This window comes from Saccopteryx leptura, chromosome 1, assembly GCF_036850995.1.
Source record: "Saccopteryx leptura isolate mSacLep1 chromosome 1, mSacLep1_pri_phased_curated, whole genome shotgun sequence".
Taxonomy (NCBI): Eukaryota; Metazoa; Chordata; class Mammalia; order Chiroptera; family Emballonuridae; genus Saccopteryx; species Saccopteryx leptura.
The window spans coordinates 336,170,174-336,185,654 of NC_089503.1; the positions used below are offsets into that span (position 1 = coordinate 336,170,174).

The 15,481-nt window shown below is 43.8% G+C and overlaps 1 protein-coding gene across 1 annotated transcript in view; it reads left to right on the plus strand.

Annotated features, from left to right (window-relative positions):
* The first annotated feature begins 737 nt into the window (after positions 1-737).
* GABRR1 (gamma-aminobutyric acid type A receptor subunit rho1) overlaps positions 738-15,481 on the plus strand; it is a 36,008-nt gene continuing 21,264 nt past the window's right edge. The window contains exon 1 of the mRNA XM_066358890.1: positions 738-1,020. Within this exon, the coding sequence (XP_066214987.1) occupies positions 917-1,020 (104 nt within the window). The 5' untranslated portion in view covers positions 738-916. The remainder of the gene's footprint in view (positions 1,021-15,481) is intronic.

The window sequence follows — 15,481 nt, forward strand, 5'->3', positions numbered from 1 at the left end:
TCCAGCAGATTGCCTATCGAGGGATCGGGTGACTCCTGAGTGCTGGGTAAGATTCCATCCCTGGGGAGAGCCAAAACTAATTAAGTGTTGGTTCGGTGAGGTGGGGCTCAGGGTCAATAACTGCCTTTGGGCCTGTTGTCTTGTTTTTAACGATAGATAACACAGATTTAATAACTATTATTAATTTATGACTGGTATTTTTCAAATGTAAAAAGTCTGATGGGGTTCATAATAGGAATAATACAAGTGACAAAGAAATTTACTTCTTTCTGGCATAACAAAGGAAAAAAAAATCCTCTTCCCCTATGCCCTGCCAACATTAGCCATTTATAGACAACCTGCCCAAGTAAGGAGCTCTGAAATTCCAGATACAGCCACAGGAAGAAGTGGGGGCAGGGAGCTGTCCAAAGCTAGCCCTCAGCTAAAGCAAATAGTAATGGCTGGGAGCTTAAAATAGATGCAGAGAAGCACATTAATATGGCACACAAAGCAGTTCAGCACCGCTGACATTTCTCATTGAGGATATTGCTTTGGTCCGTTTTCACTTGCTTCTTGTTTTGATTCATTGGACCAGAAAATACAGACTTTAATGTACATACTTACTACATCTGATGATGAACTAATTTAGGACAGTCAAAATAATTGTTGGACAGGGACACAGGACTTCAACTTCAGTTCAGAAAATCCCTGACATCTGACGTAGGAGGATTTATAGGTTTAGTGGAAATTGCTTTCTCCTGCTCTCCAGATTATATGCTGTGGATTGGTGTTTTTTTTCCCCCCCTGCCTGAGTAAACATCCTTTTAATAATGAACAGACCAATAATGTCTTAAGAGAGAAAAAGAAGGGCCTTTCCCTTTTGCTGCTATTTGAGAGAACTGTTTGGATTTGGAAACCCGTGTTGGCTGTCCAGAATATGAAAGCTGGCGTCTTCCTTCTGTGGTGGGGATGGGTCGTGGCCACTGAAAGCAGGGTGCCCTGGCGAGGACGAGAAATCCACGAGATGCCTAAGAAGGGCAGGTGAGTGGACATTAGGGGGAGAGGACTCAGGGGAAAGGTGTGCGGAGTGAGTGGGCGACGCTGTCCTGAGTCTTTCCCAGTGTGTGGTGCTTTATGTGGATGCCTTTTCCCTCCTCTGCCCTTTGTTTTCCCGTTTCCCTCCTTTCAGGAAGTTAGAAGTATGCTTTATTTTTCTGTGATGCTACATCAGATACACTGTTATCATTGCATATTACTAAATCTCTTATAAATTTTCCTAGGTGAAAGATTCTGGGGAAAAGAATATAGTAAAGGCACTTCTATTTCTTAATTAAAGGTAATTATCTGAGATCTGCATCTTATGCTGGAACAAATCTGCAAACCCTCAAATAACTAATGGGAATTCTAATTAGTGAGAATATTTCTATTAGTTCTAATTATTTCTGCTGGATTTGTGGGTCCTATTCAAAAACATGTAAAAGAAAATAAAGCTGGTTTCGTCAAGCTATAATGGCTAGAAGGGTCATTAAATAGTCCTCTACTAATAACTTGGGAGGGTGCAAGGCTAGACCTGCCTGCAGACCAGCTTGCTTGCTCATTGCCAACACAGTACGTGCTGCCCTGGCCGTACCAGCCCTAGAGGAGGGAGCTTAGGCAGAGCCAGACGGTCTCTTCCACACTCAGAGTCACTTAGGCAGCTCTGATGACAGCACAGGTAATGGAAGTGCATTCCCGCACAGCTGTTTGCCCAATAGTCATCAATACAACATTTGGGGGAAACCTAATCCAGCTCTCTGTCTTTTCTGATGAGGAAATAAATGGAGGCAGGAAGGGCTTTCTTCACTCTTGGTTCTTTATCAGCCTTAGGTCCAAATTGAGCTTCAGCTTTCTTTATCTCTGGATGTAAATGTGAACAGAGGTCGGAAATATGAACAAATACAAAAGGAAATCCAGCTCTGTGGAGTTTGGGGCCAGTGAGGGTGGGGCTGGCATCTGGCTCCGCAATGCCCCCCTCCTGGGTTTGAGAGAGCCCTTCACGCATGGGCTCCTGCACAGCCGGCTGTGGCTCAGTCAGCACTTGGTACTGGCTGTTCCAGCGACATCACAGAACTGGGAGCTGAGATATCTAGAGGTCATGGGGAGTCCTGGGCAGTGAGAGAGACTGCTGCGCACAAGCCACATGCCCTGCTTCTGTCAGAGTCAGAAGTTGCTTGAACACGCAGTGGAATTTGTGGAGCAGTGCAGCCATAGAGGTTATTTGAACCAAATGTGCTCATGAGGATTAAAGCAACAACAGCAACAAACTATTGGTTGTCATCAAAAACTTCTCAGCCTCCCTCCCAAGCCAGTCGGAGTGGTGACTTACTTAGTGGTAAACACCAGTGATGAAGAGAAGTCCTGGAGAGCAAATCACATTTTCTTTTAAAAATTACTTTAAGAACTGTCAATTTTTTTGTAATGATGAAAGACATATGTGACCATTATTTAAATATTCTTAAATCAGAAAAGAGTTTTAAAAAACACACAAATCACCCATAATCCCCAAACCCAGAAATAACCTTGACAGTTTTGTATCTTTTTTCCAGTGTTTTTTTTTTCTTCTAAGCATATATATAGTATATTAACTAGTTTGGGAGCATTCTGTGCATATAGTTTTGTAATCTTATTGTATTTCATATAATTTTGTCAGCATGTTTACTTATTTATCATTTGAATGGCTGCATATAATGCACAATATGCATAATAATGCACAATGTACCACCGTTTAAGCCGTTTCCTCTATTTTATAGACATTAAGATTCTCCCTTTGTTATTATAAATACTATATAAATATTCTGCAGGAATACCTTTGTACAAAAGACTATTTGTCTACACACACAATTATTTAACTAGGCTAGACTCCCGGAAGTATACTGGCTCAAATGGCATGAGAACCTTTAGAGCTCCAGACATATTCAGCAGAACTGCTTTCCAGATTTATGGCTCCAACATATTGCTCTCATCAGCCAGGTTGTTTTAATTTTACGTAGCCTAAACTTTTTAAGGGTTCACTTAATTTCATCCAGACTCTAAACTCGGAAATTGGTGGTAATTTTTATCCAGGCTTCTTTCCATGGTTTATACTAGTAAACCGGAAGCAAGGGGAACACATGCCCAGAACAGGGGTGAGGCAGGTGAGGTGCCTATAATGCAAAATTTAAGGAGGCCTTTGCAGGACCCTGAGAGTGTGTGTATTCTTATATTTTGCACCTCATTTGCCTCACTCTAGTTTCTCCCCTGGCAAATAATTCATTTGTTTTTCTCAAGATCTCCATGGTAGGACCCCCTTCACAAATCGTACTGGGTAAAGATCAGAATGCCAGGGCACTGGGCAACGTTTCTAGAATAAATCAGTATTTATGGTCTTTTCCTCCTCCCTGGAAGAATGGAGACATATCCTGCTGACACCATAGGCCCTGGACACATGTCAGCTTGTGCTCTGGGAGGGCAAACTGATCCTACCAGAAGCTGCAAGTACCATTATCACGCTTGCTTTACTGCACTAAAGCCTTCACATTTGGCCCTGGCTGGCTGGCTCAGTGGTAGAGCGTCGGCCCGGTGTGCAGGAGTCCCAGGTTCGATTCCCAGCCAGGGCACACAGAAGTGCCCATCTGCTTCTCTACCCTCCCCCTCTCCTTCCTCTCTTTCTCTCTCTTCCCCTCCCGCAGCCAAGGCTCCATTGGAACAAAGTTGGCCAGGGTGCTGAGGATGGCTCTATGGCCTCTGCCTCAGGCACTAGAATGGCTCTGGTTGCAACAGAGCAACGCCCCAGATGGGCAGAGCATCGCCCCCTGGTGGGCATGCCGGGTGGATCCCGGTCGGGCACATGCGGGAGTCTGTCTGACTGCCTCCCTGTTTCCAACTTCAGGAAAAGAAAAAAAGACTTCACATTTATCATGAAGGTAAAGAATCTCTAAATAGTTTCAGCTGATTTCCATTTTGGAGTGATCGCACTGGCAGCAGTGTTGTGGAAGGATGGGACGGTGCTAGAGGGGAGACAGAGAGAATAATCCAGAGACTGTGCCTTAGACCAGATGAGGGATGGTGACAGCTTGAACTGGGGTACTAGTGGCGTGAACAGGGATCAGAAAGACGGGCCTGAGAGCCTTAAGGAGGCAGAACTGCCAGAACTGGTTTGGGCGACTGTCCAGCAGGTGTTCGGATTGTATGACTGGTTAGCAGGTGGTGTTCAGGAAAGGAGACAGGAGAAGGAGCAGGTTTAGAGGAACGATGATGAGTTCAGTATGAACGCGTGGACCTGAGTACGCTTGCAAGATAGCAAGAGATAGTTGTCCAGTCGGCAGGCAGGCCTATAGGTCTCCAGCTCAGGAGGGCAATCAGGCCCACAGATTTAAAGGGAGCTGTCCTAAGCAGTGGTAGAGGAGGTGACTCAAAGATCGCATGTATCCTGAAATAAAAAGCAAGGTCAAGGACAGAACCTTGGGGAAGAGCAACATTTAAGGAGAGAATAGAGGAAGAGGACTTGGGGAAGAAAGCTGGAAACAAGGGCCTGGAGAAATAGGTGTACAACTGGAATAGAGAGGTATCAAAAATGCTAAGAAAGTCATTTATTCAACACTTATCAAATGCCTGTTATGTTACCCATGCTGAAAAAACTAGAGACTAGGCCCATGTGCAACCTTAAGTGGGCAGCAGGGCAGACTCAGCTGGTCTGGCCTGGGTCTCCCTCGACTGTCCTTCTCTTGTCTTGGTGACACTGGCCTCCTTGCGACTCCTCAAGCACACCCGGCGTGTCCCACCTCATGGCTTTGGTCTTTGCTGTGTCTCTGCCTGGAGCTGGCTGTTCTCTCAGCTTCTTTAGGCCTCCACTTGAATGTCACCCTCCCAGAGAAGTATAAATATAACCCAATATAAAACAACCACCTTGGCACCCACTCCCTTACACCCAACCCTGCTTACCATCAAAGCCCCGAGCTTATGTCCAGGTAAGGTAAGCTGGAACCCTGGGTGTGTGTCCACGAGGATTTCCTTTGAAGTTTTGTCTTGGGCTCAAACATTTACAGGTGACTCCACAAATCTATCACCAAGGCTCCCAAGCCAGAAGGGACAGTGGTGGGAATACAGGCTACCAACACTAAGGCCTGGCTTTGGGACTTGGCACTGCTGCATTCTCACTCCGTGACTTGGGACAAGTCACTGGGCACCTTCAAGCCTGTATCTTCTTTAGAATGGAGTCAATTATGTCTGTCACCTCCGGGTTACTGTAAGGATTGTGTGAGCCAATGTATGTGAAAGCACTTTGGCTATTATAAATCTCAACAAAGCATTAAGTTGCTGGGCCTCACTTGTCCATCCTATGATGGGCACAGACAGAAACTGCCAGTGCAGACACTCACCCACCAAGAACCTCTTCGGGCTTGTCTCTGCTTTGAGGACAGTTATACTATGCATACCACCTGGTAACCTTCCCCTGATCTGCAGACCTGGAGGCCCCACCCCAATGTCTTGCTCCTTCTGAACTCACATTGGTTTAAGCTATTGACATGATGCAACGGAGTAATGTTTCTAAATTGTAATCAAAGTTTTAGAGCATGGCCAGAAATCAACCTGGAGCTTAACTTCAGCAATTCCCAGGATGCTCCTTTTTCTTCTCTGTGAATGTCAGGAAAACACGATCCCAACTCCAGCTTTCGGGCCTCTCTTATATGCCAGGTTTTCTTTGCTGCTGGGTCCTTAAGTTTCTTGATCTGTAGTTCATCTGGGTCTGTAGGTTTTAGTTCCATTAAAACAAAATTAGAAGAGCAGCTCTTGATGTTGGCTGAGGAGATCAGAAAGCTATCGATGGCTGGGACCCACCCTTGGTCTGGGGGGTGGCCTGGGAGTTTTTAGGCTTCTCGAGTATTCCAATATGCAACCAAGCCTGAGAAACACTGCATAAGATTATCTCATGCTATCACTTTCACTGGACTGGGCAGCAGCTAATTATTTTCACTCTTCCCTTCCCAATTTGAAGCTGTTTGTTTTTTTTTAAATGGAGAATATCAAAGTGAAATCAGAGTCCGTTAGCAGGATCTCAGCCTAATTGCCCTTGTTTGTTAACAGGGCCCTGTGTTCAGGTTCAACAAAAAGTTGTCTCAAATGTCATTCTATATCATCATAACTTGGGACATCTTTGTGCTTCCTTTATAATTTTCCAGAAACACATTTAATAAATGAACTTATTTAATAAGTGAGTGGGTACCAGTTTTGTGCATGGTCCATGCTAACTTCTTTGTGAGGGTAAAGATAAGTTAGGACTTTCCACATCTAACCCAAATTTCAGGCAATGGGAGTCAAATCTTTCATGATCAACTCTGCTTTTAATCCCTTGATCCAGACTCTCCGGGTTTGACTTCTGGCTCCATCACTTTTACAAGTTGTTCAAACCCTCTTTGTCTTAGTTTTCCATGTATAAATGTAGGTAATGATAAGGCCTGCCTCACAGGATTGTTATGAGGACTAAGCCAAGTTAGCACATGTCCTTGAGTTGGCGTGTTAACAGGCAAACACTGTTTGCTATTCCTATTGTTTTCTATGTGTCAGACTTCATTTCAAGGTGTCATAATATCCCTGGCTGGTAATTATACGATGCTAATTACATGAAAAATAGTTCATGGTATATTGTAACTTGAGTTTAAAAGCAAGTTACAGTGTTTCTCTCTCTCTCTCTCTCCTGTGAGGATAGATACAGAAAGATAGGTTATTTCTGAGTGGTTTTCATCCTCTACTTTATGCTTAAATCTATTTTCTAAATTTATTAGCTTGGGCATGTAAACAGAAAAAGTTATTTTAAAACATTAAACAATAATAATAATAAAGATTTTAAGGATTCAATGAATCTTTTCTAGGCTAAAATCTAAGCTTCATGAAGGTAAAGGCGGTGGCATCTCAGAATTTGCAAATCTCCCGTTAGTCAGTGCCAGTTCTGTTTGAGGCCGTCCCAAAACCCAAATAGAAACCAGGCCAAACTATTTCCATTCCAACGCCCTCTTCCAGGCCTTATTGCCTCCCTGGGCACCCAGCTTTTTTCCTTTTTCTTTCTTTCTTTGTTTCTTTCTTTTCTTCTTTTTTCTTAATTTATAAAATTTATTGTGTTAACATGGATTCAAGTGTTCCACTCAATATAACACCCTCACCCCACAACCATTACACCCCCTCTGTCCTCCTCCCCCTAACTCCCGCACCCCTTCCCTCTGGGGCTTGCTGTTCTGTTATTTGTATCTATGTGTTACATATATATAGTTTCACTAATCCCTTTACCTTCTCTGGTCCCATTCCCTCATCCCCTTCCCTCTGACTGCTATCCCCCTGCTCCCTGTGACCCTGCCTCTGCCTCTATTCCATTCCTCAGTTCACCTTGTTCATTGGATTCCACATATAAGAGAGATCATATGATATTTTTCTTTCTCTGCTTGGCTTATGTCACTTAGTATAATAATCTCCAGGTTCATCCATACTGTCACTAAAGGTAAGATTTCCTTCTTTTTTCTCAGCTGCGTAGTATTCCATTGTGTATATATGCCAAGCTTTTTAATCTACTTGTCCACTGATGGACATTTGGGCTGTTTCCAGATCTTGGCTATTGTAAACAATGCTGCAATAAACATGGGGGTGCATATCTTCTTTTGAATTGGTGCTTTGCGATTCTTAGAATATATTGCTAAAAGTGGGATGGCTGGGTCAAAAGGCAGTTCCATTTTTAATTTTTTGAGGAAATGCCATACTGTTTCTCACAGTGGTTGTACAAGTCTGCATTCCCACCAGCAGTACAGGAGGGTCCCCTTTTCTCCACATCCTGGCCAGCACTTGTGTGTTGATTTGTTAATGAGACCATTCTGACAGGTGTGAGGTGATGTCCCATTGTGGTTTTAATTTCTATTTCTCTGATGACTAGTGATGTTGAACACTTTTTCATATGCCTATTGGCTATCTGTATGTCCTCTTTAAAGAAGTGTCTATTCAGCTTCTTGACCCATTTTTTAATTGGATTTTTTACCTTCCTGGAGTTGAGTTTTAGAAGTTCTTTACAAATTTTGGTTATTAACCCCTTGTCAGATGTATCAGCGAATATGTTCTCCCATTGTGTGGGTTGTCCTTCTATCTTGTTACTGGTGTCTTTAGCTGTGCAAAAGCTTTTTAGTTTGATATAGTCCCATTTGCTTATTTTGTCCTTTATTTCATTTGGCTGTGGAGATATATCAACAATAATATTGCTACGAGATATGAAAGAGAGCTTACTGCCTATGTTTTTTTTTTTAAGATGTTTATGGTTTCATGAGTTACATTTAAATCTTTTATCCATTTTGAGTTTGTTTTTGTGAATGGTATAAGTTGATGGTCTAGTTTCATTTCGTTGCATGTACCTGTCCAATATTCCCAATTCCATTTATTAAAGAGATTGTCTTTACTCCACTATATGCTCTTACCTCCTTTGTCAAATATCAATTGATCATAAAGGCATGGGTTTATTTCTGGGTTCTCTGTTCTGTTCCATTGATCTACATACTTGTTCTTATGCCAGTATCAAGCTGTTATGATTACAGTGGACTTGTAGTATAACTTGTTATCAGGAAGTTTGATACATCCCATTTTGTTCTTCATTTTCAAGATTGCTGAGGCTATTTGGGTTGTTTTTGGTTCCATATAAATTTTTGGAGTATTTGTTCTCTAGCTTTAAAGTATGCCATTGGTATTTTAATAGAAATTGCATTGAATCTATAGATTACTTTGGATAGTATAGATATTTTAATGGTGTTTATTCTTCCTATCCATGAATATGGTATATACTTCCACTTATTTGTATCTTCCTTTATTTCTTTTTTCACTGTCTCATAATTTTCCAAGTACAAGTCTTTTACCTTGTTGGTTAAATTTATTCCTAGGTACTTTATTTTTTTGTTGCAGTAGTGAAGGGGATTGTTTCTTTACTTTCTCTTTCTGACAGTTTATTGTTGGTGTATAAAAATGCCACTGGTTTCTGAATATTAATTTTATATCCTGCCACCTTGTCAAATTCATTTATCAGGTTTAGTAGTTTTCTGACTGAAACTTTAGGGTTTTTTTATATACAGTATCATATCATCTGCAAATAATGATAGTTTTAGTTTTACTTCTTCTTTTCCAATTTGGATGCTTTTTATTTCTTCTTGTTGTCTGATTGCTGTAGCTAGGATTTTCAGAACTATGTTGAATAAGAGTGGTGAAAGGGGGTACCCCTGCCTTGTTCTTGTTCTTAAGGGGATTGCTTTTAATTTTTTCCCATTGAGTATGATGTTGGCTGTGGGTTTGTCATAGATGGCCTTTATCATGTTGAGGTATGTTCCCTGTGTTCCCACTTTGCTGAGAGTTTTGATCATGAATGGGTGCTGGATTTTATCAATGCTTTCTCTGTGTCTATTGATATTATCATGTGGTTTTTATCCTTCCTTTTGTTTATGTGATGAATCACATTGACTGATTTGTGAATATTGTACCAGCCTTGCCTCCCTAGAATAAATCCCACTTGATTATGATGTATACTTTTTTTCATGTATTGCTGGATCCGATTTGCTAATATTTTATTGAGAATTTTAGTATCTATGTTCATCAGGGATATTGGTCTATACCCCTGGTTGGCAAACTGCAGCTCATGAGCCACATGTGCCTCTTTGGCCCCTTGAGTGTGGCTCTTCCACACAATACCACATGCAGGTGCTACCTCGATAAGGAATGAACCTACCTATATAGTTTAAGTTTAAAAAATTTGGCTCTCAAAAGAAATTTCAATCAATGTACTATTGATATTTGGCTCTGTTGACTAATGAGTTTGCTGACCATTGGCCTATACTTTTCTTTCTTTGTAGTGTCTTTACCTGGTTTTGGAATGAGGATAATGTTTGCCTCATAAAATGAGCTTTCTTCTTCTTGGAATTTTTTGGAATAGCTTAAGAAGGATAAGTGTTAGTTCTTCTTTGAATGTTTGATAAAATTTGCCTGTGAAGCCATCTGGTCCAAGACTTGTTTGCTGGGAGTTTTTTGATAACTCTTTTAATTTTACTTGTATTCAGTCTGTTTAGGTTTTTTGATTCTTCCAAATTCAGTTTTGGATGATTGTAGGTTTCTAGGATTTTATCCATGTTGCCTAGGTTGTCCAATTTTTTTGGCATATAGATCTTCATAGTATTTTCTTACAATCCTTTGTATTTCTGTGGTATCAGTTTCTACTTCTTAACATTCATATCTAATTTTACTAATTTGGGTCCTCGCTCTATCTTTTTTTTCTTGATGAGTCTGGTTAAAGGTTCGTCAACCTAGTTTACCTTTTCAGAGAACCAGCTTTTGGTTTCATTGATCTTTTGTATTGTTTTTTTTTGTCATTTATTTCTGCTCTAATCTTTATTATTTCCTTCCTTCTACTACCTTTGGGCTTTATTTGTTGTTCTTTTTCTAGTTCTTTTTAGGCATGGGGTTAGGTTGTTTATTTGAGCTTTTTCTTGCTTTTTTTTTGACAGAGACAAAAAGTCAGAGAGAGAGAGAGAGACAGACAGGAAGGGAGAGAGAGGAGAAGCATCAATTCTTCATTGCAGCTCCTTAGTTGTTTCTTGATTGTTTTCTCATATGCTTTGACTGGGGGGCTACAGCAGAGTTAGTAACACCTTGCTCAATCTTGTGACCATGGGCTCAAGCCAGTGACCTTGGGCTTCAAGCCAGTGACCTATGGGCTCAAGCCAGCAACCATGGGGTCATGTCTATGATCCCATGCTCAAGCCAGCAACCCTGCGCTGAAGCTGGTGAGAATGGGCTCAAGCCAGATCAGCCCGCACTCAAGCCAGCCAACTCGGGATTTCGAACTTGAAGCCTCCACATCCCAGTCCAATGCTCTATCCACTGTGCCACCACCCTGTCAGGCTCATTTAGTTCTTTTTCTCGGGATTTCTCTTGTTGATTCATTTGTGTCATATTTCTTTGCCCATTTTGTCTGTGTATTAATTAGGTAGTGCTTTCTGACTTAGAAATTTGTTGTGGTATCTTTATGAGAAAGATGACCTCAGCAGTACTGACCTCTAGGCCACTTGAGTTCCTTCATCTATGAATGCTTCTTTATTTATTTACTTATTTACTTATTTATTTATTTATTTATTTTTCTGAAGTGAGAAGCAGGTAGGCAGAGAGACAGACTCATGCATGCACCCGACTGGCATCCACCTGGCATGCCCACTAGGGGGCGATGCTCTGCCCATCTGGGGCATTGCTCTGTTGCAACCAGAGCCATTCTAGCACCGGAGGCGGAGGCCATGGAGCCATCTTCAACGCCTGGACCAACTCTGCTCCAGTGGAGCCTTGGTTGCAGGAGGGGAAGAGAGAGACAGAGAGAAAGGGAGAGAGAGAAGGGTGGAGAAGCAGATGGGTGCTCCTCCTGTGTGCCCTGCCCAGGAGTCAAACCTGGGACTTCCACACATCAGGCCAATGCTGTACCACTGAGCCAACTGGCCAGGGCCTAAGAATGCTTCCTGAGGGTAGTATTTACCCTCCTGTTGTATGTGAGTATTGAATGCAGTTGGTACTCATGGGTGCAATTATTCCTTTAGGCTGGCTGGCTCTAAGGGTCAACCTTAATCTTATGTATTAGACACTGTGCAGTATATGTCCTGTTGGGCCTATTTATTCTCCACAGTGTCTGGTGCCTACTGGACTCCTCCTTTGGCTGCTTGTGTAGTTAGCTGAGTCTAGCATTGGTGCTGTCTGCCACTCACTCACCAGTAGTTGTGTTGGTTCTAGATCTTCTTGGGTTGGCATCAGCTGTTGTTTATAACCTGCCACGGGCTACCTGTCTGAAGCTACTGCTCTGTCCTCTGTTTGTGTCTGTGTTTTCTGTGTCTGGATAGTATGCAAGGGGCCTACCTGTGTAGAAGGATCAGCTTCGTCCTGCTTAGAGATGACAGCAGCTCCATAAAAGCCCCAAGCTCCATGAGATTTGCCTCTACTTTTCAGCTGTTCCACCTTCTCTTGTAGCTGCCTGGTCTTCCCACAGAAGCTTCTGTAGAAAGACTGTAGTGTGGGCTCAGACTGACCTCATCCCACCAACCCCTCTACAGGTTGCAAGCTTGGTGGGTTAGGGCAGCTGAGGTTGGGAATACAATGTTAGTGGTCTCTTGGTCAGGAGCTCAATATGGGGAAAGTAGCCCTACTCCAGAGCCTAGTCCCTCAGCCACTGCTGGATACTCAAATTTTATTTCTCCACAGCAAGGTTCAGATTGAGTGGGGCCAACAGTCCCCTCTGAAGAAGTTCATACAGCTGGTGAAACCCTGGTCTCAGGGAGGAAGACTGAGAGAGTCCTCCCCTGGGGCTGACTGTGCCCCTCCCAGAAAGGGGCTAAGCCCCTTGACCAGACCCAACAATAGGCTTGTGGGGACCACACTTTAGTTGTCTGTGCTCCAAGCCTCTCTCCCTTCCCCCTGTGGAATCTAGCCCAGTGGGCAGGACACCCAGCTACCAGGCCAGCTGACTGTGAAGCTCTCTACCTTATGCAATGCACTAAAGCCGCCATGCCAGTGCTCATTACAGAAAGTGGAACTCGCCTCAGCTGGGCCAGATGTGAGGAACCCTTCCTTAGCACACGCCACTAACAAGGGCTGTTAGGTCCTGAACCGATGCTCTCCACAGCTGGCCACTGGATGTGCCGGGCCTGGGCCTCCCTGGAGGGAACTCGGCACAGACCAGTGAGAGACACTGTCTGTGACTGGACTTCAGGAATCTTCTTGGAGCTACAAGCAACCCAGAGTTTGTGGCTACCTTTGCTGGGCCCAGGTGTATATGGAAATACCAAGCAGCACCCCTAGGCTGGCTTTACCCACTCTGGGCCTGGGGGCAGGTCTGCAAAAGGCCAAGGTTCCTTAAGCATTGCCTCCTACAGCTTCTGTCTGCTGGCTGCTTGTTGGGCTCAGTCACTGAAATAAAACCTTTGGTAGAGTCTAGAGCCTGGGATTAAGAAGGGTGGTGGGTGTAGCTTGACCCCAGGTGTCAGTCTGTCCAGACTTTTTTCACAGACCTCAGTAGGGTGTGGCCCCCTGGAGTCCAGTGGGTGTGGCCTCTGAGACCCAGAGATATGTTCTGCCGACAGTCTGGATAGTTTCTACTGAGTCTCCCATGAGGTGGAAGCACCAGTCAGACTCAGGAGAGCACGGGGGTGTGGGGGAGCTCTGGCCTCAACAGCAGAAAACTGAGTCACTGAGGCATCCCCTGCCTCCTGGCTAACTTCTCAGACCAGCCTGGTCTCCATAGTGTGGGGCAGGAGAGATTCCTGAGGGTGGGGCAGTTGCTTCTTCTGTGATCCGTGGTTATAGACTCCACTTTGTTTAGTCCAAAGTTGGTTTTTCAAGATGATTGTTCTTAAGTTGTAATCCAGTTTGGTCCTGGGAGGTGGCAACTGGTACGTCCGCTTACTGCAAAGCCATCTTCTCTCTCTCTCTCTCTCTCTCTCTCTCTCTTGTTTTATTTTTTATTTTTTATTTTTTATTTTTATTTTTTAGTGTAGCTATAGAGTCCCCAAAGCTATAGACTTGGTATCTTTATTAGCTTCTTCCTGTGTATAGTCCAGCTTTGTTCTCTGCTGAGGCTCTGACCCCGGAGGAACCTGGAATCGCTCAGAAATCACCCTTGCTGCCCCAGGCCCTGAATGAATGTTCTGTCTGACTTCGGGTTTGGGGACTTTCCTGGTGCTGTGGGATACTTTTACAGCCCACTAAGTAGTCTTACAGTCATTCAAATTTTATTTAAACTTTTGCAATGAAAAAAACCACTATTTTGGGTGACCTGTCTGACTTAATTTCCTCACATTTGGGGAGGATGATAAGTTGAGCAGTGCAAAGGGACATGAGGCTATGAGGTAGAAGGAATATTAACTCATGCAAAATGCCACGGCCTCTCTTTGGGGCACATTCGTGCTGTGCACCTAGTGTACCTGAATTTACCTGCCCCAGGGATTATGAAGAAACACTGCGAGTGATTAATCTTAACAGGATTAAACAGATTGCCCCAAATAGAGGTTTCTAATAACATTTATAGGAGGGCCAAATCACTATGTTGTATGAGCCCGTCCTTTATTCAACTATCATGTGTGGAGAATCCTTGGGGGTCCAGGATTGTACAAGGTGCTAAAGATGAAGGGGACTCTGCCCTCAGCGGCTTGTGGCCTCATCTGGCCCCTGCTCACCATCCGCTGCGAGGACCCTCGCCCCAGGAGCAGCTCTCCCTCCAGTCTCAGCTTTCTCCACTCTTGGGACCCTTCTCCCAGAACCCACATTTGTCTTTGCTCCACTTCGCTAGAGATGACAATGCTTCTGTATTAGTTATGACATGTCCCTGTACATCAGTCAGGTCCTGGCAGAAAACAGCATTGCTCTCAAAGGACTTAACTAATAATTAAATAAAGGAACTACTTGCAGAATTGTGGACAGGGTTCGTTCAGGGGACCAGCTGGGCATGCTGATGCCCTCAGGGACTAGGAACAGCAGGGAGCCAGGACTACTCACAGGTCTGAAGGGGAAGTAGGGTTAATGGAGCTTATTGAAGATACTGTGATTATGTGTAATCACAGAGCAACACAGACATGGCATCGAAGCAGGGAGAGGAGGAATAAACACTCTGCTCTCTCAGGTCCTGCCAGCGACTATTTGGCTGAATCCATAAACCAGAGGACAAGGATGCCCAAGTGATACAGTCCACCTGGCCAGGTGGTACTCTCTGTACTGACAGTTTCATGGTAGATCTAAGTTAGGAATGGCATCAATTTCAAGCCTGGGTAAACCAATGGGGGAGATATTTTAGGTCAGACCTCTTTAAATCAGGCCTTCTAAGTAATTAATCCTCCAATCCCTGCTCCTGTGGGTACTGGGGAAGTGCCCGTCAAAAGGCTAGATTAATGCATTGCAGCTTCATAGTTTTCTCTTTTTTTTCTTTCACATTTTATTCTGGTTAGATTTGAAACAAATCTGGAGAGTGAAAGGTATTTGGTTGATATGATACAAGTTCCTAGAATGTTGCTAGCACACCTTTATTTTTAATTTTTAAAATAGGCCTCAAAGACAAAGACCAGAAGCACACAGAGATGCCCAGAGCAAGGCAGGCACAGCCATGGGCACACGCACACCATGCTAATGGTGCCTCTACCCCACACCTCAGCTGTGGTGTCTCTGCAGCGCCCCCACCCAGCCTGAGGAGCAGGAAGCAGGGGGTGGGGGACAAGAAGAAGGGGAAGCCACAAAGGAGAAGGTGAAAAGGGGCTCCTGGCTCCAGCTGGGGGAGGAGAGAGGATGGGGGCAGCAATGTGGATTGGCTTCCCTCCTCTTGAAGTCCCCAGCTCCTTCCTCACGGAGCTGAGACCTGACTGACTAGTTCTAATTCTTTCACTGGGCCACTTTGCTATGAGCACAGGAATTTCCTTACTTTAGAAGAAAACTTTCCTATCAGCTCAGTAATGACAAT